The 27,799-nt window shown below is 40.9% G+C and overlaps 1 protein-coding gene across 2 annotated transcripts in view; it reads left to right on the forward strand.

Moving 5' to 3' along the window:
- Positions 1–24,586, forward strand: part of Skap2 (src kinase associated phosphoprotein 2) — a 151,525-nt gene extending 126,939 nt beyond the window's left edge. The window contains exons 10-13 of one of the 2 annotated variants that reach the window (XM_034519386.2): positions 2,924–3,001; positions 7,998–8,110; positions 21,918–22,018; positions 22,448–24,586. In XM_034519386.2, the coding sequence (XP_034375277.1) occupies positions 2,924–3,001; positions 7,998–8,110; positions 21,918–22,010 (284 nt within the window). In that variant the 3' untranslated portion in view covers positions 22,011–22,018; positions 22,448–24,586. The remainder of the gene's footprint in view (positions 1–2,923; positions 3,002–7,997; positions 8,111–21,917; positions 22,019–22,447) is intronic. The other variant, XM_076913338.1, reaches the window with a different exon arrangement.
- Positions 24,587–27,799: the final 3,213 nt, after the last annotated feature.

Consider the following 27,799-nt stretch of genomic DNA (forward strand, 5'->3'; position numbering starts at 1 on the left):
TTAATAAATGAACGGTAGGACTTGCGTGGGTTTTGGATCCTTTTTTTTTTCACAGTATTTAGTCAGCACCTTCCTTGTGCCAGGCTGTAGTTAATATTCATTGTGAATATTATCCTCTAAAATTAAAAACAAACAAAATTTGAGTTTGTCTTTTATGTGGAAGCTATTTGTGTTGTTAGGCCAAGAAGAATGAATTGTTGAATATTATTTGGAACACTTGATGGATGGGTTGCATAAGGTTTTCACCTAAAATGTCAGTGTAGCTTTGAAATGCAAGCAGACAACACTGCGGACGCATCCCGTGCTCCACAGCACTAGTTACAAGGCCCACTCACAAAGACTTCAGTCTGTGTGCTTTACTGGACATATCGGCGCTCAAACATTTTGTCATTTTTCTGATGATTTAATAATACATTTCATAAAGGCAAAGTTTTCCTACATCAATACAATCCTTAGCATATACTATAGACATTTTAATAAACTAAAAATAAATTTGTGGTAATAAATTATTTGAAAATTATTGTTAACTTTGCCAAGAACATTTTCTATTTAATTACTACAATTATTTTTTCTGGTATTATGGTGCTAACACTGTATGGTGAGTCTAAATCCTGGTTTCTTCTTAAAAGCCAAAAATAGTACTTACTACCTAGCTGTGGCTATCCTATGCTAAGGACAAGTACCCCTGTAGTTTTTACCCCCAATACTGGATTTGTGCCCAGGCTGGAGAGAGAGTGGGTACAGAGAGAAAGGTAAGGCAAGCTCTGTCATTCACCTTAAAAAATAAGTGCACCATCTGTGAAAAAAGCATAGAGGGGACTAACTGTGAACTCTGCCTTAGAGTTTATGGGAGAATACCCCATAAACAACGCTTGTGATAAGTAGTCCGTGAGATTTGGCCAAAGTGAGATGATGGTTGTTAAAAGAAGGGTCCCGTATTAAATTACCGATGTTAACTCGGCAGTGTGCATGAGGACAAATTGTTCCAGCTGCTCCTTGTTTTGAAGCTTTTATTATTTTGTTGGAGTTGAATTATATAAACTCAAACCACTTACATTTGACTTCTAAGTACAGTAACCCTGAAGCTTGCTTCAAATCCTGGCGTTGATTAATCACTGGTAAAAGTATACAGGAGACTTTTCTAATCTATTATAGTTGCCCTTTTCTCTGATATTAACCTTGTCCACTTGCAAAAACAAGTCTGTGTTCCCCCAGCAACAGATTGTTTGGGCCAGCCTCTTAGGGATGATATGTCCATTTGTCCACTAGTCTCAAAACCTGAGCCTTAAAACGTCTAGGAAGGCAGGCACAACGCTTATCGATTCTGGTTCCTCCACCTCTCACGCCATCTCCTTCCTGTTTCCTTTGCCTCTACAGTTCAGGACTTCCTTCCTCTTTATCTAGACTCTCCACGCCCCTCATCCAGACTCGCTGAGACAATGGGATTTAATGATCATTTCTAAAGCAATTTCAGTCCTGCCCTGTCTGCCCAGAAACCTTGTAAGGCTCCCACTGCCCATCAGACTGGAGTCTGCAGCTATGACAAGATGTTTGTGGGCCTTAAACTGGCCCCCATTTCTCAAATTGCCTCCTGTCTTGCTTTCCCCCAAGAATGGGGTGCTCCTTTGTCCTGTGAACATGACTGTGCCTGTACTTTAAGGTGGGACCTGGAAAGAACTTTCTTGTGTTCTGCCGGTCTTCCATGCTATCCCAGGTTCACCCCCTGCAGCACTTCAGTGCTCTCCCTGCCCATCAGAGAGGTCCCTGTTAACTGCTTTCCCTCAGCTCTCATCTCTGACCCCAGCAGGCTGCCAGCTTCCTCAGGGCAGAACCTTCGTCCCTTTGCCTCCTTAGCGACTCTTCCCTCACACGTGGGCGACCCTCAATGAAAACTGGCTGACTGGTTGATTGATTTCATAGTCAGACCTATGTGTGTGTATCTTACGTACACACTGTGGATTATTCTTGAGTTAGGATGTTTTTTAGTTTAGTTTTTCTTTGGTATGCCATTTGTTTGTATATCCTACGCTAAATAATTTTCAGTTTTGTATAAATCCTTAAATAGGGAAAGTGAAAATGTAATACATCTGCTTTTAGTAGAAAAGAATGACATAGTTTGGTTCTGTTGAAAACAATTTCTTGCTTAATGTTTTGCTGTTTTGTTCCATATCCTGGGAAGGGAATGTGCTTGAAGTGTGTGGGAGAAAAGTCTGAGCAAAGCCCTGACTACAGAGAGGATAAAGAACGTGGGCTTTATAACCACAGCCTCAACTTTAAATCACATGCTTTGGAAGTTTGCCACCTTTTGCACCTCAGTTTACTTATCTACAGAATGGTGCTTTATAATCATTCATCTGTAAAGCCTTTCCTCCCGTGGTATGTGACACATAGGAGATCCACAGTAGAATTTCGGGGGAATTCCCTTTAAGAGTTAGGACCCATCTAGCAGTCTCTTGTGAGAGGACTGGTGAGGAAAGCAGTGAGCATGGCTGACCTTTGATGACTTACAGATGATCTGTATTTTATGGCAGACATTTCTTTCTGTGCTGTCTTGATGTTTTAGGAACATGTACTGCAGTACTCCTGCTACTCAGCATAATGTAGCATGCTTGTATAATGGTGCTGTTACTTTGCTAGATTTCAGGGCTGCCCTGGATATAAGATTACTCCAGACAAGTTTCTCTACGCATTTAAAACAAACAAATATGCAACACATTGGGCCATATATTATATTGTATCAGGTCGACTTAAGCCTTGATGAACACGCTGCTTAGTTATTAACAAAGGACTAGAAATCTTGCTCGTCTTATGCTCTTAAAGATAATTATTAAGTGCTGTAGACTCTGTCTTGTTCTTTAAGCAGGGTGGGTGCTGTGACAGACACGGGGCCTCTTAATGTGCTACTGACTCTGTTTATTTGCAGAGGAGGAAGAGGACACTGCTTCAGTGAAGACGGACGAGCAAGGGAAGGGGAGTCGGGACAGTGTGCAACACACCTCAGGTAGCACTGGCAACGCTTATTTTTGTTTTGTTCTAGTCACTTTCTAACTCTAAGATGCTTGTACAGCTCCCTAAAGGAGTTGACTTGTTTGGTCTGTATGTCTTATGGTGGGTAAGCTGCTTAGTCCCATTTAGGATGCATGAAAACCACTTGAGAAGGATTTATAAAGTAAGCCAATTTATACAAGGTATTCCTTCCTGAATTACTTTGTAATGACTCAATTAGCTTTCATTTCTGCACAAAGGAGATTTAGTTGCATAAATTAGCTTATCATCATTGAGGAAGTGTCACTGCTAAAGGACAGTTTATAGATACAACATGCAGTTGCTGTCAAACCTATAAGAATGTAATATAGACATCTGTGTATACTTTGTGCTTGAGCAGAACAGACTTCTGCCATTCAGAGACTAACAGGGGACAACAAGTTGCCCAGGGGACTGGCAATGTAGACATCTCTGAAAAGGTCAACTTGACACAGGCTCTGACAATCGACCCACAGCTCTGTCTTCTTTGATAAAAATCAGATAAACTTAAGACCGCTAATTGATCTGCAGCCTGTTTAAATGTTGGCCATGCATATCTTCATTGCATATGATTAACACAGAAAGCAAATGAATTGGGTAAGAAATGCCAGAGTCCAGTGACAGCAGCTTAAAAATGAGAAAAGGACACTGGTTGCCTAGAAGACTGGGGAGGATGTTCTGCGTTATCCCTTTCCACCTGGCACGTGGCCCCAAGAACTAATTATGTGCACACCATGTACAAACACACAATAGGAACAGCTCTTCTTGCTTGTTCCTATTTCCAAGTAGCACAAGATAAACTATCTGTAGCACAAACATGAGGTTAATTTTGATAAACCAGCATTTATTTTGCAGAGAAAAGAGATGGGCAGCCTTCTTATCAGGACTTTACACCTCTTCACAGCCATATGTCAGCTGGGGCAAGGTCTGCCCTGTCACCCCCGGGGCCTGTAAAGAGCTGGAGCTAGGGTCACCTTCCTCTCTCTGATATGCCCATACATCACTCTTTTGAGTTGTCAGAAGCAGGGTGGACAAGCAGTGCGTGTTCAGGAAGTAGCTTTCCCGGGGCCTTCCTACTGTGACATAATGGGAAGGAAACAGGCCTGATTCTAGACCTGGACAGGAAGGCAGGAGCAGGTTGCTGCAAAAGGTTTGTGTTTGCTTTTTTTTTTTCCCCAGAAAGGAAACAGGACGAAGTCATTAGATGTTAGCTAGCACTCTTGCCCTGTAAAACATAGCTGTAAGACATGGCAGCAGCAAAGCCCAGTCACTATGCTTGATAGTAAATTAGGTATCTGTTTTTAAAGTTATGAATCATGATTTTTCTGCCAAGACCATACAGGTTTCTTTTTAAAATTTCTATACAGGTACCGAAGGTAGAAACACACAGTAGCTAGATCTTCCACAGACACAAGTGAGCTTGCCTCAAATGTTTGCCTTCGAGGGTAGGGGAAACAGTTGTTCTCAAAGGAATCTGCTGAGGTGATGCGCCTTTCCTGCCATCGGCACACGGTCCATCTCCTGGGCCTCAGAGTTCTTTCAAACTGGAGTCCAATGCTTTTACACATCAAGCCAGCCACTCAGGGCACTGAGGTGACGAGGGTGTTGCTGTCTTACTGAGCATCACAGCAGGTGAACTTCTAACCTTCCTCAAGAATTGTATGTATCTTTTTTACATTGACTAATTTTACAGGAAGAAAATCAGTGTTCTAATGTAAAATATAAAAGTAAAGCTGAATTCATCTTGTCTCCTACAAGTTGTTTCACATTTATTCATCTTACACAGATCATACATATTTATAGGTATATAGATGGTCCTGTTTGACTTTTTTTTTAACACTATAAAAATACGCTTTCCTTTCTAAAACTCTTCTCAGGCTTGTGGTACTCAGGGAAAGGGTCTCTGGTGTCAGCCTCATGCTTCATTCAGTGTCAGCATAATCTTTTATAATCTTGTCTTTGCAGACTGTCTGGTGTTTACATGTTTAATTTGTACTTTGGTAACAATTCTGTTAGCTTTGCCAAATATCTATTTTATAACGTTTTTAAAAGCTCATTGTCTAAATTTTTCAAAGGCTAGCTTTTTTTTTTTAACCTTCTTTCAAAAGTAACACATGTCCCTCAGGACAGCACACAAAGCAAGGTGAAGTTTTGTGTGTAATTTTCAAAATACTACCTGTAGTATAGGTAGCATGGTGTTAACCCACTGAGTAAAGACAGCAAAACCACATTAACTGTGCTTCTGAATGTTCCATATTATAAAAAATGCCTCTCTTGGGGGCAGAGATGTTTCTCAGCAGGAAAGCATTTGACTAGCATATTCGAGGCTCTGTGTTTGCTATCCCCATTGCCACAAAGCAAAGCAAAAATATGTCATGAGGATTCTCTTTCTGGGCATAGGTAAAAGTGCTAATTTTTGTGAGCCTTGTGTGTTTTCAAAGCTGTTTTGTATATGACTTTTGTCTATGTGTGTTAGACCCACTTACATTTTAAAGATAAACTATAGCAGCTCCCTGCTTTCCACAAATAAGATTATTTCTAACTCTTAATGTCTGCCATACTTTGCTGAGGAGACAGCTAACACACACACTGCTGGCCTTTCCCCTGGCTGGTGGTGCCTGCTCTTCACCTAGAACGTCAGTCATACACACACAGCTGGCGCACACAGAGTGTTCTTCAGCACTGCTCTCATCTGGGACCCAGAACTGAGGTCAGTGTTTGGATACCACCATCATCAAGATTATAGGAGGCACAGTTGAAAATGCATCTTTCCTCCAGCTCTGCCGAATCCTGGCTCTGTGGCTTCCTGGCGGCAGTGAGGTTTAGTGAAATGTTCCTGATGCACATCTAGGGAGCGATGCATCTTGTACACCGTGGGGGTCTCTCCCCTTGCCTGCTTCCATAACTCCCATTAGTGTTAATGGGAGTTTTTCCAAGTGTATCCAGGGAGAGAGAAACCAAAGTGATAAGAATGTGTGTTTATATTTTTCCTTTTGTCCTCTACTAAAAAAAAAAAAAAAAAAAAAAAAAAAAGCTGTCAAATGCATGAAAAGTGCTGTGAGAAGGTCTGAGCTGGAGGAAGGGCTGGGACAGCTGGGACCCTGTGGGATCCCACAGCTCCACCAAAAACTCTGACCCTGGTTTTTAGCCCAAGCTTATTTCTGAGCAGTGTGAGGAACATGCCGGGCCCCTACTGGGGAAACTAGCTAGTTAGACCTTCTTCATCTTGGCTTGAACTGTATGGCAGGCCTCACATGTGAGATGATGTCATCCTGTCTGCTCTAACTCCTTGACTTTCAACCTGACACTGACAGACTACAAGGGGTGCAACATTTGACCCATTTAGCAGTTGATTTAATCTGACAGGAATGTTTCAACTTCTAAATCTCTATTTGTCTAAATAAGTGGTTTTTAAAGGAAATCAGTCACTTTATTATTAAGTGATTTTTTTTCCTAAAAAAAAAAAATAAGAAAGAAAGAAATGGACACTGTTTGGAGAGATCTGTCCAGCAGGAGTGCCCTCTAGTGTCTGTGTACAGAATTTATTTAATCTATGCTTGGGGCGTGGGGGAGGATGTGATAGGGGTGGCCACAAGCATTTTTAGCTCTTGGTTGGACTCTGGGACTTGCACGTGCTCCTGCTGGTTTTAGTGCTTTGAGCCCAAGTTCTAAAGTGGAGAGGCCAATACAGGGTGCCCCCTCCCCTCCTTCCCCCCCTACCCCCTCTCTTTTTCTCTCTCTCTCTCTGTCTCCTCCTCCCCATCCTATCATGCCACCTCTATTGTCTCTCTCTTTCCAAAAGATAAAAATTAAGAGGATTCTGTAAGGTTGTATTTTTTAGTCCTTGTTTATTTTCTCACAAACTTAAGTGAAAAGGTGTATTCTATAAATACTTAGATTCCCTGTTATTCAGATTCTCCTTTTTAAAAAATGTTGAGGACATTAAGGAGAATTTAAAAGCTTCTGGTAAATTAATACTTTGTGAAGATCAACACTATGCTAACTGTACTAATGTGACTGTTTGAGATTGCCAAGAAGCCTCTTGTTTAAAAGCCATCTAACAAAACTGAGATGACAACCCTGATCCAGCATACATCTCCACATTATCCCGCAGATTCAAAGATGACATTGCAGCAATGAAAGCTGTCAGCACATATGTGTTCCGCCTGGCTAGTGAATACACGGGCATCTTGTGTCTTATTGATATTATGTGCATTCTTTTTTCCTTAACTCATCAAAACTCAATTATCATGAAATTAAAAACAGGAAACAGTTCTCTGTGTAACAAAAGCATCCAGTGTATTTAACTGTGTGCTGTGTTTTAGGAGAGCCACATTGTGTGAGTGACAAAGCATATATTACCCAGTTACTATGGTATTACAGAGCGACAAGCACTAAATAATCAATCAGTTAATGGTGTGTATGGCAGTGTGAGCATTTCACATCCATTGTGCTTATGCCAGGAGAAGGATGAGCTGATGACTCCACTGTATGAGTCTAGTGTCCTAGACCTGACTAACAAAAGTCTGTACTAGCAATTTCAAAGCTTCAAAAATACTTTAGAGACAACTTTGAGAGACTCTGAGTACAAATGCTTTATATTTGAGTATTAAAATATACTATTATTGTTACACTCTTGTCAAGTGTTCCAGTCTCCATGAGATTGTTACTTCAAATATGTCTGTCCTGTTCCTTAGATATTCTGATGGTGTAGTAAGACCAGTTGCTCTTCAAACACATAGCGAGTGAGTTTAGGACTTTTCATTTAAAATGAGCAGAAGCACCTTGCTGTTCTGAGAATGCAGTCGCTACAGGTTTTAGATTAGGGATGGAAGTGGAAGATAGTTGCTGGTTCACTAAGATGTTCCCTGATCCAGGCCAGAGCTTCTTAGACTTTCTTGGCAATCTGGAATAGTCCTTTAATTTCTATTGGTTCAAGCCTTAACTCCAACTTTCTCTTTCTTTTTTCCTAGGAGATAAAAGCACTGATTATGCTAATTTTTACCAGGGCTTGTGGGACTGTACTGGAGCTCTTTCTGACGAGCTGTCCTTTAAGCGTGGTGATGTGATTTACATTCTTAGCAAGGTAAGAAAATACCCCCCAAAAATGACAGCTGTCAAAGGAAATACATAGCTCAGTTCTCCTGCATTTAAATTTACAACACGAGGGGAAAATGCCAGTTGGAATTCTTCTAGGTCCTAGTTAACAATTGGAAGTTCACAATAATTAATTATTTTGTCAAGTGAAATATAATCAGAATTTAAACACAATCAGATAACAGGATTCAACGTAGCAGTGTGTTTACCTGTCATTCCAGCCCTTGGCAGGCTTCCACCTACTGCCTTATCCAGAAACAATATACTTATGTGAAAGTTAACATTGTAAGGTATTAGGTTATTAATTATGTTTTTCTTGCTTCTTCCTTTTTATTCTTCTGTGTGCTTATTCTGAGTTTGCCTGCCATTCTCCAGTGGAAACACTGTGTTTATAAAAAAAAAAAGTTTTTCATCTTTGTGTAAACACATTGGGTGTTCCAGCAATTTAAAGGCTCTGTATTCAAACAGGTTGAGGTAATTTTTTAAAGTTTAACACACTATATTTGTGATTGCAGTGCCAAACTGTATTGCCTCAAACTCATCTTTATATACATGAGAATCTTTGTCTCTGCTTTTTTAAGATACTGGACTGTAGAACCTGTCAGCTTCAAACATCAGGTTCTGATGCTATGTATGAGTTCTCTTAATTTTTAGTCTAAAATTTTTCCTACTTTGCTATAGGGATTTTTTTAAATGTGTACTTTTTAAGATCATCTCACCACCAAATCATGAATGAAAATGATTTAAATATAAGCAGGGGGATGTTACATAGGTCATAAGTCTAACACTTTAATGTGTTGATCTGAGAAATATTTTGGATATTTCAAAAAGACGATATGAGTTATTAGATAAAAAGAGAATTTGAAAACAAGGTCACATATTGGGTTTGAATGTTGGTTGGCTGGTACAGAAAATCCTGACCAGCTGGTCATAGAATCTTAGAGTGAGCATCTTCATGAAGTGTCTGCTCTTGGTGCAGACACAGTACTTGAACTATATTACCTTGACTTCCACAGGAGTTATTTCCTGTCCCTTCTGCTTAATCCCATACCATATGAAGCATCCACAATACCAGGACACATTCTAGACACCAGGAGTCGTAAAGAATAATACATAAGCACTTGGAGGTTAGTGGGAGAAGGAATATTTACCAATAACTTAATACAGATCACAACTTACTGAGAAGCCCAAAGACAGGCTGGTCTTGAACTCTAGTCAGCCTCCCAGTGGCAGGATCCATGCGTTGCTGTAGCATCTTACTGTCATGTCCACATGGCAGCTTTTGGCTAAGTCTGTTATTAAACATTTGATTGTCCTGAGTTAAAACGCCAGCATTTACAGTTAATTATGTAACAGAAATAACACTGTTTGTCCCAGTTCTTATCAGGAAACTTTTCTGAAATTCCTCCCAAATTTACCAAGTTCACTGTTTATTTAACCAGTTTAGCTGTGAGTATATAAAATTAAAAGGTTGATTAACTTGTATTTGAAATTTCAGAGTCTAGGGATATGTGGCATAGCATTGTATTCCTTTGCACACACGGAGCTTGTAAAGCCCACGTGGGTCTCTTCTTAAGGCCTTCTTCATGAGTCAGCTTGGCTGCGGGAAGCCCAGGCAGAAGACCCACCCCCTCACCGCCCCCAGGCAAAGTGGCATGGACTCGTCTCACTTCTATCATTTCCTGTTCCTGTGAAATTAAAGGTGTAGTCCTAGTGTGCACTGTCCATCCAGGGTGCTGAGGGTAGAAGTTAACTTCTCTGAAACCTGTTTAAGACCTTCGGTTAGAGGTGGTCCAGCTCACAGGTAGCGTTCATGTCCGTCTGAACATCTTAAATGCCGTTATCGGGAAGAGAACTAGCCTCCTCTTTCAGACCTTTGCAAGGCTTGATGTTCCAACAACATTGGGTTCCTTCTAGAGACAGCATTTTAGCTGGAGCTAATTTTGGTTTTTGAAAGAAGCGCCAAGAAAGATGAACTTGTTAGTCATTGTGTCTCCCCATAGGCAAAATGACTGATACAGTGAGCAGTTGTGAGCCTCCGAGAGTGAAGTCAGGGTACATGGTTAGGATAAAGAGAACAGCCGAGAACAGCCTCCTGGCTCTGTCCCAACATAGCTGCAGACTTTGCTGGGCTATCTGCTTGCTTTGGAGGCGAGTGTGTGTTTGAAGACTTCCTTTCTACCTTGCACTGCACAGGTGCAGAAAGAAACACTGGACAGCCTCTCACAGTTGCTGTAACCTACAGTTTTGTTCAAACCTGGGTAGACACAGACCTTAATACCATAACTGTGTTTAATTTCTGAATGCCTAAAATAATAAATTAAAAACTCAGGATTTTCAGAAGAAAGCAATGCATTTCTAGATCAAAGTGGGACTAGTACTGTATATTCTTAGAAGGATAAGCAGTTGCCCCAGCAGGTAAAAGTGCCTGCATTTATTCTGAGTTCAACCCCTAAGGCCCATGTAGTGGAACGAGAAAACTCTTCAGAAACTTGAAGGCATACACATAAGTAAACATCTAATTTAATTCTTTAATAATAGAAGTAGTATGAAAATAACAACTATTTTATATGACTAGAAATGTGTTTAATCTTAGAGTATTATCTAGATCTTTGTGGTGATGGCGTGAAACTTTTACCATTCTAATTTATTTTTTTACACCATCTAGTGGCTCAGAATGAGTAGTGCAGGTAATTGCAGTTAATGTGCACAATCAAAATGGTGTCATTAATTCAACTTTACATCTAGCTATGGGTTATTACTCTCCCATCTCATGTCAGTAAAGTATTAGCATTAATCATGAAAAATTTTGTTTATCATTTTGAATTAAGTGTGGAAATTGTATAAAAAGGAAGAATATAGTTTAAGGAATCTAGCAAAATATTTGCGAAGACATAGAAAATGAATACTTTGTAAGAAATCAATGTCATGACTTTTTAATAAATAAAACTATTTAAAAGGTTTTAAAGAAATGCAATTTAATCTCAGAAATGTACTGACTTTTAATTTGAAATGTTATCTATGATTTGACTTACTGCCCACAAATTTCTCAGTTTTGAATATGTCCATTTTAAAAAGGCAACACAAAATAGTTTAAGGAAAGATTTTTTAATGTAAATATTTAGACAAATGGTATGTTTTATAAAAAACAAATGGTATGTTTTATAATAAAGGGCATTTCAATTTTGTAAATGTAATGGTAAAAAATGTTTCACTAATTCAATGATTAGACTATTTTCATTATACATCTCTATGGAAATACACCTTTATTTTTAAATTTTTCCCTCCCTCCCTCCCTTCTTCCCTCCTCCTTCCCTCTCACCCTCCTTACTTCTCCTCCTCCCTCCCTCTCTTCCTCCCTTCCTTCCCTTCTTTTTCATGGACGCCTTGATGGGACTTGCTGTGCTCAGTTAGCCTCAGGATGATTTATTTATGTTAAGCCTCTTTTGAGAGTTACACAGATCTTAACCACCACCACCCTTTCTTTCTTCAGTGAAAATCAAATACAACATACAATAAAGAAAAGCTGGCAGACACCCTGCCCTTCTCCCTTCTCCCTTCCCCCTTCCCCCTTCTCCCTTTTCCCTTCCCCCTTCCTCCTTCCCCTCTCTCCCTTCCCCCTTCCCCCTTTTTCCTCTTTCCCTTTCCCCCTTCCCCCTTCCCTCTTTAACATTTTCCAATTAGCAGCTGCTATGTGACCCTCAGGCTGAGCTAGCCCCTCCTTCAAATATCTTTTTTTTTTTTTTTTTTTTTTTTTAGTTTCAACCTTTAAACCTCACTAATATAAATCTAAATACTGTTTGCCTTAAATGGAGACAGTACCTTTTTGCTTTATTCTTTTCATATAAACTTGCTGTTTTCTTAATGAATTAAAATAATTCAGTATTTTAATGTAGATTTAGAAATCTTTTTTTCTCCTCCCCCCCCCCCAAAAAAAAAGATGGAGTATATTTTCAGGGACAAGTGAAGGTATAACTTGAGATTTTTATGACAGTTTTGAATTTGAATTTATAACAGTTGGTGAATTAATTCTGAAAATACAGTGTGATCTCAGGCTTTTTTGTTTGGTTGGGTTTTTTTTTAAGAATGGAAAAGCCATTATTAGAAGTAGAAAATCTTTCAGTTTTAAATTTCAATTGTGTGCTGAAATCCAGTTATTTAGAAAATCATGCTAAATATTTTACTATTTGCATCTCAATTTTCTTTTCCCAAACATGGACATTATCTGGTAGGCTAATGGTGTTTTCCAGAACCATGTTTGTGCAGTATCCGTAGTTCATCAGTAGGTTCCAGATGGAACAGTGGCAGGCTGACTCCCTGCCCGTGTTCTCCCCTGGTCCTGCTAGTCTGCCTTGCTGTCTGGACTCAGAGCCTCCGGCAGTTTGTCTGTACTTGTTGGTACCTTGCTAACCACCTTCTTATCCTTACTTTTCAAGCAATAAATTATTTTCAGAGAGCTGTCTATCCTTCAGCAGGAAAGAGGGATGAGGGATGCTACTTAAGACTCTAGAATATTCTCTTTCTTACAGAGCCATGCATGACTTTAGCTTTGCAGCCTTTAAAATAATTTTTTTCTTAAGACCAAAATGGGAAATGTAGATAATACCGTGGTCATGACTGTGCAATAAAATGCATTTGAGGTTGTGTTGGCTGAAGGTTTAAGCAGTCTTTATTTGTGTTTGGTTGATACTTCCCAGTGATTGGTGAATTGTAGCTGTCATTGAACATTTACTTCTTGTTAGAATACAAAGATTTACTTAGTATGGCATTTGGGGCTTTAAACCTATAAAATAAATGAATCAAAAGTCTCACTGGCAAAGACAAAGGCGTTAGGGGTTTTACTTGTTGTTGTTGTTTTAATATATAGTTCTCCTAGTTTCTCATTTGCGATCAGATGGCTCAGGGTAGCACAAATAGCATGGCCAACCACTGAAGACTGACCAGGACAGCTCAGGGGGACAGCCATGGCTGACAGTGAATCCCTGAGAGTCATCCAATCCTGTGGCCTTTTGGGAAGTTTGTTTGTTCGTTTGTTTGTTTGTATGCTGTCCCTTTGGGTACTGGGGCCCAGTGTAACCTGCCCCCTCCTCCATGCCTGCCCCTCCAGCAGTGGGAGCACTCTGTTTACATGCTGCAGCCCCACTTTTCCAATCAACATTCTCAAGTAAGATGCAGGCAGCCTTCCCTTCTGGGACAAGGCTGACGGTGAAGGGGAATGGGGCTTTGGAGGCCCACTGGTGGCCCAGGCCTTGTAGTGACTTGAAAGAAAGTTAGCAAGAAGACAGTGTCAGAGGTTCCTGTGGCCATGGGAGGGGCTGCCTTGGGAAGTAGCCAGGTGGCAGGGTCTACAGGAGTTTAATTCTGTGTTGAATAACCTAAAGTTTGCCAGAAGCAAACCAGAAGCATAAAAGCATCACATTGTGTGTGTGTGTGTGTGTGTGTGTGTGTGTGTGTGTGTGTGTGTGCGCGTGTGTGTGTGTGTTTTACATTGAACAATCTGTGGTCTCTTGTACCCTTTTTACCCAACCCCTACCTCAGAAATCAAGAGCTCACCAGCACAATGCATGTCATTGTAAACTTTGCCGATAGTCTTTTGTGATGTCTCCTTCATCTCTGTAGAACATGAAGCTCGATATCTTGGGAGGTTCTTGGGCAAGAGAGAGTAGAGACAAGAGTCAGACTGCTGAACTGGAAACTGGGGCTAGAGAGAAGGCTCAGTCATTAAGAGATTAAGAGCACTTACCGCTCTTGCAGAGCTGGAGTGATTCCCAGTAGCCTGTAACTCCAGCTCAGGTGTGATTCAGCACCTCTGATTTCTGTAGACACCTGCATACATGTGTGTATATCCATTCACACATACACACAATTAAAATAATTATTAAAAGAAAAGCTTTATAAAGTAGATGTTTAATGAATTAACAAGTGACACGTGTTCATAGTTGAATGGTTAGCTATTTTTTTAAAAAGGAGAGAGAGAGAGAGAGAGAGAGAGAGAGAGAGAGAGAGAGAGAGAGAGAGAGAGAGAGAGAGAGAGAGAGAGAGAGAGAGAGAGAGAGAGAGCGCTCAGGGAAAAGCACCCATCCTCTAAGGCTCGCTCTTTTGCAAGATCAGATAGCTCCCCTTTGCTTACTTTGCTTTGTGTTACTTTGTTGAAAACACTCTGAACAAAAAAGAATCTTGCGTTGAAAAGGCTTTCTTTCAGTTTACACTTCCAGGTCTATCATTTAGGAAAGTTGGGGCAGGAACTGAAGCAGAAACCACAGAGAAAAGCTGCTTAATGGCTCTCCCACTGGCTCATGCACAGCTACTTTTCTCACATGGCCCAGACCCACCTGCCTTATAGGAAGTCCGATGATGTTTCTGTGGAATCTACCCATGGACACAGCTAATCAGTACTTTCTCTAGGAATCAATACTGATCCCACCCTAAATCCTTTCCAGTCCTGGCACTATGTGGACCTCAGTTAAGAGGTTACCTTTTTGACTTTTTGTATCAGAAATTAATTTTAAGTATCTCAACCCAGTAGCAACATAGATGGTTGGTTGATTTTTTTTAGTTAATTAATTCTATTGTTTGTTTGTTTTTGATCAATGGCTATTTGTTAAACACTTTCTGTGCAGAGAACTGGTTGGAGCTGGATCCAGAGAAGCTTTGAGTGGCTTCCCTTACAGGATCCTGAACTGGGTGGTAGAGACAAGGAGCCTGAGAAACAGAGAGTGCTAATAAACTCCTCTGGCTGAGAATGTGCAGAGCAGAGGGTAGGCAGAGAGCTGAGCAAACAGTGTCTTAGAACAGATTCTAGAAAACAAACTAAACGAGACCTTTACCTTGTTCATTCAACAAGTATTTAAGGCTTTGCTTGTTCTTTTGTCTGTTAACCATAAACTCTTGTGTCCTGATAGATAGAGGGACACAAGGAAGCCAGCCTCTCCTTCCAGCCCAGTTTTCCACTGCTTCTTCCTGTGCCCTGGGTGTGAGCCACACCTGCTGTCCCTGAAAATACAAGTTTTCCTTTTAATTTCTTCACATAGGCCCTGCATTAATTACTCTCTTCATTCCATCTGGAGTCTACAACTACCTGTTATTTTTCTCTACATAAAATTGCAAAACCCCACCATAGACTCATGTGCTTCCCCATGTGTGACTCAGTGGCCAGTGTTAAGATCAGCTCTCCTCTCCCCACCCCCCCCATGTCTCTCTTCCCTTCCCTCCTTGTCTCTTCTCCCTCCCCTCCCTTCTCTCTCACCTTTCCTACTTCCCTCCTTCTTTGCTACTTTCATTCTGAACTTCCTGACATAAACACCATATCTTAAAAGTATTTTTGTATTTAGCTAATATCTCATATAAAGACAAGTATTTAAAATGCATTTACTGTCGGGCGGTGGTGGCGCACGCCTTTAATCCCAGCACTTGGGAGGCAGAGGCAGGCGGATTTCTGAGTTCGAGGCCAGCCTGGTCTACAGAGTGAGTTCCAGGACAGTCAGTGCTATACAGAGAAACCCTGTCTTGAAAAAAAAATAAAATAAAATAAAATGCATTTACTAAATTATAGTTAAATATAGGAAAGAATTCTGGTTTCATACGAGAATGATGGAATCACAAAGTTAGGAGAATTTTAGTGCACACCCTTACTTTACAAGTGAAGAAATAAGGCTCAACAGAATCAGAGAAAACCAAAGAAGGATGGAGAGCTTTCCCAGGTGGTGGGGTTTCTGCAACCAGAACTAGGAAGCTGCAATTCCTTTCAGTCAAAAGACAAAGCCCTGACTTTGCCCAGCACTGGCTGCTTTGAAAAGCTACATTCTCACAGGAACCTCTAGAGCCTGAGTGGATGATTGAATTATTATAGTATTGCAAGGTGAAAAGAGTTACCCACTTTGTCTACAACCAAGACAGGCAAGAAGACAGGTGAGAGCTCAAGAAGATGGGAGGAGCTGAAGACCCCACAGGCGCCTCCCTGAGATGTTGCCGCCCCCCCCCTCCCCCCCCCCCAGCAGAGCTGTCAGTGCTTAGTTCTAGTCAATTTATTTCTTCAGAGAAACAGAATCAGGTGGGTCCTGGTTCCAAAGGAGACAGATACCTTTTCTTCTGAAGATAAGATGGAAGCACTTTAGACAAAGCATCTCATTGGATGTTGTGGAAAACAGTAGCCAGCACCTGCCAGAGGCAGGAGCCCCATGCTTGCTTCAGCTTGCCCAAGTTCACTGTGTGCATAGATCAAAACAAGTGTTTGGTAAGTGATTCTTAAATAATTATCTATGAAGAAAAAAGTGTTCCTATTAGAAATTAAATTTCTTTTCAAAGTTAGACACTTGGTGCACCATCCAATGCGAACATGGGTCTGGGATAGTTTCAAGTGTCTAACTTACTGAGTATCTATTACATATGCATTATTATGGGGCATGGAGAAGAGAACAAGGCAGTACTCTGAGCTCAGGAAGTTTGTTCTTTGCTATTTGAAGGAATAAAACTGAGGAAGAAAAGCTCAGCTCAAAGTGAGATGTGTAGTGTGGGGAGGTAATTCGGCACACAAGTCATGCTAGCTGACTTAGTGTGTCTCGGGCACTGGACAGGATCTAGCTGTGGGAGGGGTCTTCCTGGGAAGGGCGCTCTGTAAACACAGGCAGGGGTGGGTGTAGTAGCAGGTGGAACCAAGCAGACTACAGAAGTGACAGGAAAATGTTGCTACAGAGAGAAGAAGCTAAGCAGAGGATTTTGTAGTCACTCATGAGGAGATGGAGTTCTTGAGCAGCAGTGTACACTGATGCAGACAGTTCTTAGAAGATCAGAGGGGCAAAGGGAACGGTGCAGCCATTCCCAGTGAGGTGGTAAAGGCCTGCAGTGGAGCAGTGGCAGCTGGACAGCGTGGGTGACAGCAGCAGTCATGGAGATGTGGATTGGCAGATGACAAACCCTGACACTCCAGCCTTCTCTCCTGAGCTTCATTCAGCCTCTCCTTGCCCAACATGTCAATGAAGGATCAGGCAGGACGGCCATGTCTCGGCCACAGCATCTTGCATTCAGTATGTCAGGCCTCTGAGATGTCAAATAAATTTGTTAGGTGAATTAAATCCTTCTTTGTCCATTGTCCATGTTTCTCCTGCTATTATAATGGAGTGGCCGATGGAAAAAAAAAAAAAGAAAGAAAGAAAGAAAGAAAGAAAGAAAGAAAGAAAGAAAGCAAGCAAGCTGTGAATTGAAAGAAGTCTGTCACAACTGAGTACTAAATGATAAACCAGAGGTCTAGATCCCACAGCTGTTGTGAGCTCAGGGTAGCCATGGAAAGCACCTCCCAGGAGTGGTATTCCACTAGCACGGAGAACCATGGGGCTCACACCCATCTCCTTCAGTGGTCAGGGAGCTAGCAGGGAGGTTAGATGAGGACAGTTGATCATCATGGATGTCAAGCCTTGTGTTGCTAAGGAAACCATTAACATGAGAAAGGGAAGGATTCATATAAGTTCCTATATACATAGGTACCCATGGAGAGAGATAGACAAACACATACATATGAGATAACCTTGAAGAAAGTCTTTATATGTTTAAAATGTTAACTTAGTTTTTTACCTATTAGTCATTATTACCATATGTGGAAAATAAAGGTTAAATCCACTGATCTTAAATTCACCATATTTAATATTCTATGGATGAAATTGCTTTCATTTCACAAAGGGCTAGCATGCTTCAGAGCATGAGTGTATGTTCAGACAAAGGACATAGAGACTGCCCAGCATTTGGAGCACCTGTTGCCTTCAAGTATATCAGTAAGGGACTGAGACCCTAGACCCTGCCAATACGTCAGGTTTCTGTAAAGCAGATTTGTTTGTCCAGTTTGCAGATAGTGGATTAATACACTCAAGAAAGGGGGATCTGGCACAGAAAAGGATTTAAGTGAATTTGGGAATCTTATCAAGTGTAAAATAATGCACCAGCAGAGAGGAAGGCTGAGTTCCTAAGCAAATGTGAACATATGTTTTCTACTGTGTTACACAAAGTCTGTTTCTCTTTATCAAAACTCGTCCTTTCCCCAACCTTATTGCACAATCTACTGCCCAGTAAATATCAGCTATAAACAAATAAGATGACTTAAGTGTTTTGACAGCTGTGATGTGGGAGTCAGACTGCGAAGTTCGTTGCCATCTTACTGTTATTCCCTGAATTATTAGGGGAATTTGACTTTGGTTTTTTGCCTCTTTGACTGGCACATTACATTTTGCCTGGAAGCCATCCATTTCTCAGATAGCGAATTCCTTCTGAGTGCTATTTTTATACAATAAGCATCACTACACCTCTGGATCTTGATAGCATTACTGCAGGAGGAGAAAGCAGCTTTGTGTTAGTAATTACCTAACATTGTCAGAAGCTGACTGCAGGCCTCTTCCCAGTGATAACAGAATAACCGCATAATGTAGCTTTATAGCACATGATTAATAGAAAATAATTACACGTCCTACAAAGGGATGCAATATTTCTTATAAATTGACTAAAATGGTTTCCTGTAGATTAAAGGACTCTTCATTATTTTATCAGTCCTCCTGAGGTACAATCGCTTGCCTATGTTAGCATTTCAGTTGATGGTAAGAGCTGAATAGGGTGAAGGAGACCAGATGGCAGACCTCGTACCTGAGATCTTGAGAGCAGGCAGACGACGTGATGCTTCCCGACCTGTCAAGATTTACATGGCAGTCTGGTATGGCCTCTCCTCTTTCCCTCCCCCAACCTCTCTCTCTCTCTCTCCTCTTTCCCTCCCCCAACACACACACTCTCTCTCTCTTCTCTCTCTCTCTCTCTCTCTCTCTCTCTCTCTCTCTCTCTCTCTCTCTCTCTCATTAGTAAGGTTTGAGGGGTGTTTTTTAAATGATCCATCTGTGACTTTCTAGAACAATGCTATGATTACTATGTGGATTTTAAGACAACACAGTATTTATTGATGGCATTATTTCCAACCATTAAACGATCTATCATTCATAATCACATATGTTGGGGCAAAGGGGCTGGCTTTCTGTTTTGGAAGGGAACCTTGCATGATGTTGAATCTTGAGGCTGAAGTTTAGAAAACTGTTATAGTCCAAGGAGCATTTTCATCCCAATTTATGGGCTGCAGATGGTTAATTGGGATTCATGTTGCTCAGGAGGCTCGTGCAGAGGATGTGGAGGTGCAGGGAACGCTGCTGTTTGCAGTCTTGTTGACTACTCTGATGGCTGCAGTGCACAGCTGTAAATCTGCCTTCTAGATTTGTTGTCTCGCTTTGTTTTATCTTATGTCTTAATATCACACAGGAGTATTACGTGGAATTATTTATAAATATAAAGTAAGAAATATTCTGATTTTTATTCTTACCATTTTCTGAATACGATCTAATATTTTAGAGCATTTTCATGAGGTGTGTACTTCATACACTTGGGAAGGTATTTTAAATTAAGTGAAGCATTTGGGATCCCTTATTATAACATTTTTCTTTCTCTCTGGAATGTCCTATGTAAGGCATCTGTTTCCAGTAGAGAAAGCTCCTCTGGAGAAAGCATCTCTCTACTGCCTGCTTCTGTCCTTTCTAGTTATCCTGACTGCTCTACCACACAGAGCACCAGAGTTTCTCAAGTAACACCTCTTGTCTTAATCTGAGAATTTATGCTCTTTGGGGAGTAATAATAGGTCCTTAGTAGACAATACAGATTATAGCTAAAGTAGAAGATTATAAAGTTCTATGAACTGACGTTGGCTCCCAGGCTGAGCACCACTCCTTTGTTGCAGGTGCAGGTCAGTGGTCTGTGTCTCCTATTGGCTGTCTGCCCTCCCACTGGATGCTTTCTGTGTCTCCTATTGGTGGTCTGTCCTCCCACTGGGTGCTTTCTGTGTCTCCTATTGGCGGTCTGCCCTCCCACTGGGTGCTTTCTATTGGCAGGCTAGGCCGTTTGCTCTTCTGATGTAATCCGTTGGGGGGAAATCGAAGGCTGGTATTGGGTAAAAGCTTTCACTCCCAGACTTAGCCCATTAGTCCATTTTGATATCTTACAATGCAGACCTTTGATCTGTAAAGTATCTTCTTTTGTTAAGCATTTGGGCTCCAATTGTATTCATTGCCTTAGAAACTTGAAAGGGCAGTTTTATTAGGTGCCTTCTGGGTACAGTGATTGCTAGGCTCGTTTTGATACTTCCTTTTGGTAAATGTGCCTTGTGTAAATTACACCCATCGTTGTTGAGTTCTGGACTGCGTGCTCATTGCTTAGGCAGTCTTGTTCACTGAAGTCGCACTGTCAGTGAACTTTTAAAGTTAACCCCTTATTCCACCACCTTGAGAATTGAGGCTGTACCCTTATTAGAACAAGAAATACGAGGTGAGTCTTTTTGCCCCCTCTCCTTCCCCTTTTGTTCTTTGAATAAGCCTAATTCTGCTACTGCCCACCACTTTAAAAGCACTCATAGATTTTATCCTTTAATTTATAGGTAGACTGTCTGTCAATACATACATGCTAATGTTGCTACATTTGTATTGAAGAATAGCATAATTTTCCTTGCGATGGTCAATAGCACACAAATCAATATGAATGTTAAGCCTGTATGTCTATCAACCCTCCCTTCCCTGCCCATAACTCAGTGTGCATATGCACATTTATCTATGACTCAGATGTTGGAAAATCATAACCTATTGAATTACTTTGAGGATTGATTTTAAAAATTTATCTTATATGAAAAATTAAATTTGGGTCTAATGCTTGTGCAGAGTATTGCTTTTGGAAGATATTATTCTTGAAACTTGTAATTCATTTTACTTGTTTGTATCTCACTAAACATAAATAAATTTGAGATAAAAATACATTAGTCAATCTGGCAGACAGAGGCCGGTTAAGGAGGGTTCACAGTGCCTAAAGCAATGGTGTGTCTGTCAGTGGGGAATGGAGGAGAGAAGAGGACAGCCAGGTTTGTTTATCTCACATGGTAACATGCAGAGCACCCCATCAGTCACTCTGTTCACAGATTCATATTCTGCCTTTCAAACCAGAGGGACTTTCCTTTCCTCCTGATCTCCCACTCTGCAAGCAGACCTAACAGCACCTTTACTTTAACAGGCCTCCCAAGGTTAGGCAGTCCAGGATCAGTAGAGAAAAAGGCTTTGGAGTATTATTTTCAAGGAATCCATTTGTGAATTATTTTATATCGGTATTTGTGAATTTATAATTTTAGTATTTCCTTATTCTCCACTTAAATCAGTTTCAAATATACTAGATTTTTCTGAAGAAGGGGTGCACCCCTGAATTCTAAACTGCTTAAGTTTAAGTAGTTTGTTGTTGTGCCCGCCCATCCCCTCAAGTGCCTTCCTCCTTGCTAGATAGGCAGTAAGCTTCCTGAAGGCACACTCAGCTCCTCTGGCTCCTGTCTGGTATCAGAGGCTGCACTGTGTGGAGAGGATGGGAGCCCAAAACCAGCTCCTGCTGAGCTCACTTTTCGTGCTCTTCCAGAGGGACCGCTTCTGCAGTCTGCCCAGTGATGAAATGAAAGGGTTGTATGTTGTACAGTAACTTAACACTTGCTAAAAGCAACGGATTTTGGTTTGTCTTTTATTTCTGTTGGTTGTTTTGTTCGGGGATTTTTTGTTGTTTCTTTCGGTTTGGTTTGGTTTGGTTTGGTTTGGTTTGGTTTGTCCAAAACCAAAAAAGACGAAAGACGTTTCCATTTGCAGCTCCAGCACCTGTAGCTTTATAAAAAGAAACATTTCTAAGAAGTTGCATACAAACAACACTGTGCTTACCCCAACCTAATGGTTAATACTGCATATTGTTTTCAATATTTCAATTAGGAATACAATAGATATGGCTGGTGGGTAGGAGAAATGAAGGGAGCCATTGGCCTGGTGCCTAAAGCCTACCTAATGGAGATGTATGATATCTGAGAGTCTGGGTAAGTACAATTTAATCCAATATTGTGTAATAGCTCTTATGTTCTCTCGGTCTCTTCCTTGACTCTTTGCCTTTTTAAGTCTTTGTAGTTTTCCGATAATATAAATATGGTGCCCCAAATCTGTTTTTGTTTTTGTTTTATTTTGTTTTTCTTCAGCTTTAATTTTTGAAAATAACTCTGGAGAATGTACTGTGGAAGTGAACAGATTATTTAGGGAAAGTTCTTTAACAATGACCAGCTGTGTTCACAAACCTCCTCTTATACAGTACAGTGCCACTTTGGTGGCCTTCCTGAGGAAATTGATTCAGAACTGTTGAACAAATACTCACTTTTGTTTGGCTAAAATTGTTTTTTTCTAAGCAGGATAAATAAATCAACGTTTCTACTGAAGAGAAAAACTCAAATGTAACTTTCCCTTTCTGCCTGCAGAGAAGTCTTCTGTCTGTCTGCAAGTGCCTTGGAACATGGACCGCCTGAATGCTTGCTCAGAGCCACCTTCCTTTGGTGAACATTCCTGCCTCAGCTGTTAGTCTATGTAGTCACCCACTAAAGCACGCTGATGTCAGATTAAGCACGAAGTAATGGGTTACATTAGATACCAGCAGTAGAGAGAAGACCTGTTACTGTTTTGCAAATAATTAGCTTTAATTTACCAGTTTGGTTTGTATGAGAAAATTTACTGTGGTTGTATGTGAATGTTCCTCATTGAAGCGCAGTGAGGGTTGCTGTTCCTCTTAGTCACTGGTATAAGTTATTTTTAGAGTGCCACATATAATTTCCTAGACTTTGTACAGTTTGAGTCAATAATAAAGACTTCTTTAAAGCTGTCTAGATGACCTAGCTTGGCATTGTATTCTTCATAGAGTATTAACATGTTGTCATGACAGAGGCTGTACGGACCCACAGGTTTACCTGCTGTTAGGTGAGAAAGAATAAACAAGTGCTCGAATCACAGACAGAGGGAAAGTGGCAGCCTGCTGTCAGCTGGTGCACAGAGCAAACCAGAGCTGGGTTTGTGATAAGCCCTTCAGTATCCTAATTTGATGATGGGCTCGCCAGTGTTTTCTAATATAATTTTATTTAAATTTAATGAAATCAAAGATTCATAAGAAACCCCATTTTACCACTAGTATAATGTATAAACAACTTGAGCATGCTTTCAGAGTACGGGGCATGCCAGGTACTCTGTGGCCTCTCCGACCCCTCATTGCTGCACTATCACAGTCCCCCTGCTAGACAGCAGTCCTGGCCAGAACTCCTGTGCACTGCTCTGGACCAAACAGAAAAGAAAGACTCAGGATGGCAGCTGTTGGCAGCCTGTGAATGGAAGGGAAGGCTGGCCCGCTGTCTGATACTGTTTGTTGCTGCGTGGGTACAGAGTCCTGACAATGCTCTTTCATATATAGTTAAAGTCAGAGCACTTTAACTCATCTCCAGAGACACCATAGCCTTACTCCGCATCACATGCACTGCTGACTAGATGTTTTGGAGTAAGTGGAATCTACTATTGAATCATTCTTTAGCAGGCTTTTGCTCAACTGTTCAGGTAGGAATGCAAATGGGACAGTAATATTTTTTAAATCTCCACTATTTATGTAAAACTATATTTACAAACAATAGTAAAGTGTGTTGATTTTACTGCTTATTTTACTGTTAGATGTTGTATTCACTCATTTTCCAAAGTAAAAGAAAAAATCTGAAGTTTGCCTGTGTAGACATAGTCCAAGTTCTCAGAAATCATGTTTGTATGATGACCCATTTCCTACTTAAGTGTCATCTAAATAGGTTGAAATCTTGGCAAAAGTTAGACAGGCGGAAGTTAATTCAGTAGTTCATCCTTCAGAGCAAGCATGGTTGAAAAGCAAAGCCTGGCCTGTGGTTACGGCTTCTGTGCCTTTAACTTAGGTGGCCAGCAGATGGCAGCAGCTTGTCATTTGCAGGTGGAACCACTTGGGAACCCCTCCCCCACTCTGGCGGCCTGAGAAGCAGTTAGATTTCTGTCTCCTTTCCCAGTTAATCCAGGAGAGGGAGTCCTTTGCCAACTGATGACCAACATTTCCAGCACAGAAGCTGCTTCTGTCCAGAGCCTCTGGCCTTTGTTCTTTTTAAAACTCAAATATACATGGGAGATAGAAGATTGGAACCAAAGGCCTTTAAAACTGGGAGAGATAAGAAAGATTGCTGTTCCCTGTGCTTCAAGTGAGCTTTCTGTTCCGTCGATAAGCCGTTCCTGTGCTGTGAAGAAGTTTCTCCCTACCCTTGACAGTACATCACATTCTCCTCAAGATCATAATAACATCATTAATGTGAATTTAAACAACACGGCTTGTTAGAAAATGTGCTAATTGTTATGTTCTCATTATGTTTGCCTGGCTTTTATTTGTTTTTCTATGAACAGTTAGAGAGCTAATTTTTCTGAAAGGTGATTGTAAGTCATATTTTATATAGCATTTTGCCTGATCGTTTGCTCTGTACTGAATCTGTACTCTGTTGCCATTAGATCTTACAATAATGTTCCACTCTGCAAATTTTTAAGGTTCAAATAAAGTTTAATTGTTTGCAAACTGTTATGATGCTAATAATTCAACAGCCTGCTGTGTTACTAATGAAATTACTTTGTTATGATTAATTTGGAGAATAGTGTGTTGATTGTAGTAATTAAGCACAACAAGGTGAAGTAAATGATGCTAATGCCATCTGGCCTCCAAACCGAACGAAGAAATGAAACAGGGCTGTCATTTGAATTTATTCAAAGAAGTAAGCATCGCACACATGGCTTCCATGTCTGTAGGCTTGCTCTTAACTCCATTCCGGCTTGACCACTTTTCGGCCTATGACATGTTTTTTTATGAAAAATAGTGTTGCTTGTCCAGCAGTTGTTGTGAATACTTGGTTTTAAACTGATTATTTTAATTGTAATTCAATTACAGATAATTACATACAGTACATAGGATCATAGGGGGAAATCACTTTTCAGCCATCTGTAGGGAGAGTAGGTACATGTGGGCCTTTTTATTTTCTGTCAGCGCATAAACACTCTGGACCTAGCCCTTCATAAGCAGCCTGCCTCCCTTTGGTTGTTTCGAAGTGTTTGTGTTTACTGGTGGAGTCTACTCTTGTTACTAAGATACAGCCATAAGACGTAGTACAGCCTGGTGCAGGGTAAATAGGCTCCAGTAAATACCTGTGAACTGCTTTGATAACCTATATTACATCAGGACTTAAGATTTAAGAAGAGGGGGAAAAAAAAAGAATTTGATCTCTGTAGCCAGAAAAACAAAAACAAAACAGCTATAATCTTTCTACAGTTAGTGCATCTGCTTTCCAGAGATGTTCTCAGTAAGCAATTGGTCCTCTTCACTGAAGCCTTGGCAGCTGGCCCCTAACTACATCAACAGGATCACTGGATTTGTTAGTCCGAGTATAGCGAGAGTGTAGATGACTTAGAAATGGAGCTATAACACTGTGCTAGCCATGTGTTCAAGGTTGTGTGGCCTTGAAAAGCACAGTGGCCCAAGCAGACATAGCTCCTCTTTCAGAACATCCCAAGTTACCACTGCCGTCATCCCCCTTGGACAATGTCAGAGAGCCTGTTCCTACCTTCTACCTTAGAAATAAGCCTTGTAGATTTTCACCTTGGGTGTATCTGATAAGAATTTCAGAGTCAAGTGTGTGGCACGTGCCTGTGTCAGAGGCAAACCTATCAGAAGTCCCAGGCCAGTCTGGACTACATAGCATCAACATAGCATCATCCTCTGTTAAAAGGGATCAGTAAAGGAAAAGTCCTGAGAAGAAATGTTTCACAGGTCCAATTATAATGTAATTATTGTGCTTAAAAAAAAATAAAAAACAAAACCAAAAGCAAACAAAAGACCCTCTCGCCCCTGTCTTCTCAGAAGTCATATGATCATATTAACTTGAATGTTTATGGCCCTTAGGTGAGAGGAGATACTGCTGCAAGTAACCTCAGTCAAACCCTTGCTTAGCTTCATCCCAGTGTTTGGGATGGGGTTGAGCACAGGAAACACGTCTGCACATGACAAAGCTGCAGAGACAGACCTCTCCCCCACGTCCTCCTCAAGTGTTTCCATAACATCTTGACTCTGGGTTCTGTTTCTCCAGGAACTTCTCCCTCGTTCTGAGAGTTTTCCTTTTTATAATCCGTTACTCAAATGGGAATATAGGACTGCACTTGTCTGTCTGTTTATTGGCCTCAACTTTTAATATAAAAATATCACTTCTGTTAGAGGAAACGCAGGTGCCACGTGAAACTCAAACAGCAATTTAGGTCTCATTTGAGAAAAATGTCACACAGGTATTCTCAGAGGAGAAATTTAATGGCACCAAAGCCGTCCAATTGCAAACAGCTTCCTCAGACTAGGAGAGGCTCCTGCAAATAAGCAAATAAGCTGATCCCCCCCAATCTGCCCTCGTCCCCAAGCCCCATACAGTCTGTATAAAACTGCTCCGTCTTCGCCTGTCATGTTCAGCACGATGACAATTTCATAATAGCTGGCTTTACTGGATGGTTTACTGCTTGCTGTGCTCTGTACTTTCTTTTCAATTCTTATAACAGCCCTGTTGAGTTCTGTTTGTCACTTGCTTTCCTGGTAGCAGTCATCTACACTCCCCTCAGTGACTGACAGACCCAGTACTCATGTTGATGTAATTAGGGCCCCAGCTGCGGCAGCCCCAGTAAAGATGACCAACTGCTTACTAAGAGCATCCTTGGAAAAATGTCTCGAGGTCCTAGGAAGTAACTTACTTGGCCAAGTGACTCCAGCACCTACTCCCCTTCCCTGAATTCAGTACCATTGGACTAAGAAGTACTGTGAGGGAGTCAAGCAGTGCACACAGTAGGTACACACACTCAGCAACTGCTTATTGACCAGTAATAAGGATTGCAGTCCTACACATGTGGAGGCACCGCTCTAAGCATGGACAACCTGACAGTTGAATTCAGCTCTTCTCCTAATCAAAGCTGTGATAAAGCAGAGCATGTGTAAAGCAGCTAATACACTTTGATGTGGGGACTTGTCTGCCACGAGCCTCCAGCCCAGCCAAAGGTGAGTCAGCTATGGTTGCAGGATAGAGAGGGGCCAATAGAGTTGTTTCCTAATGAGCCTTTCCCGTTGTTTACTTTCTTATCCACCAAGCCCAAGGACCCCAACAGAAGCCCCAAGAGGGCTGCGAAGTGGACTGCTTCTGTCTCAGGTCCTTGTTTGGGGTGAATAGATCTTATTAGGTAGAATTTGTTGTGTTGTTGTTGTTTTAAGCCAGTTTAAATGTTACTTATAAACTGTTCAGTCGTTATAATTGCCAAACATTATAAAATGTGTGTCATCTTGTAATTGAGTGGTAGCAATGCTCTGAGGTAAGAATTTATCTTAAGAAATTTTGTAGGACTCCCTGATACTTAGATGCTGGACACTATGGACATGAAGTCTTATTCTGTAAGTACACATGTACCCACAAAGTATCTTCTACAGAGCTCCCCAAATAAAGTTTTCTGGTGTGATTTTTTTTTTAAGAAAAGACTTATTTATTTATCTGTTTATTTATGACCAGAGGTTTGGTGGTGTGGAGAGCAGAAAGCTGATTAGAGGACGAGCCAGCACTCACAGTGGCGCTCAGGAATTTAACCAAAGGATCGAATCAAATCATGTCCTTTGTAGTTGAAGATAATGATGTCTTTTTCTTCTGGTGAGTCCTTTGAAATGTGTACATGACTGGCCACCACTGTGTGTTCCTTTTCTAGGAAGGCAGAGTGAATGACTTCGC

Source organism: Arvicanthis niloticus, chromosome 15 (genome assembly GCF_011762505.2).
Source record: "Arvicanthis niloticus isolate mArvNil1 chromosome 15, mArvNil1.pat.X, whole genome shotgun sequence".
NCBI classification, from domain to species: Eukaryota; Metazoa; Chordata; class Mammalia; order Rodentia; family Muridae; genus Arvicanthis; species Arvicanthis niloticus.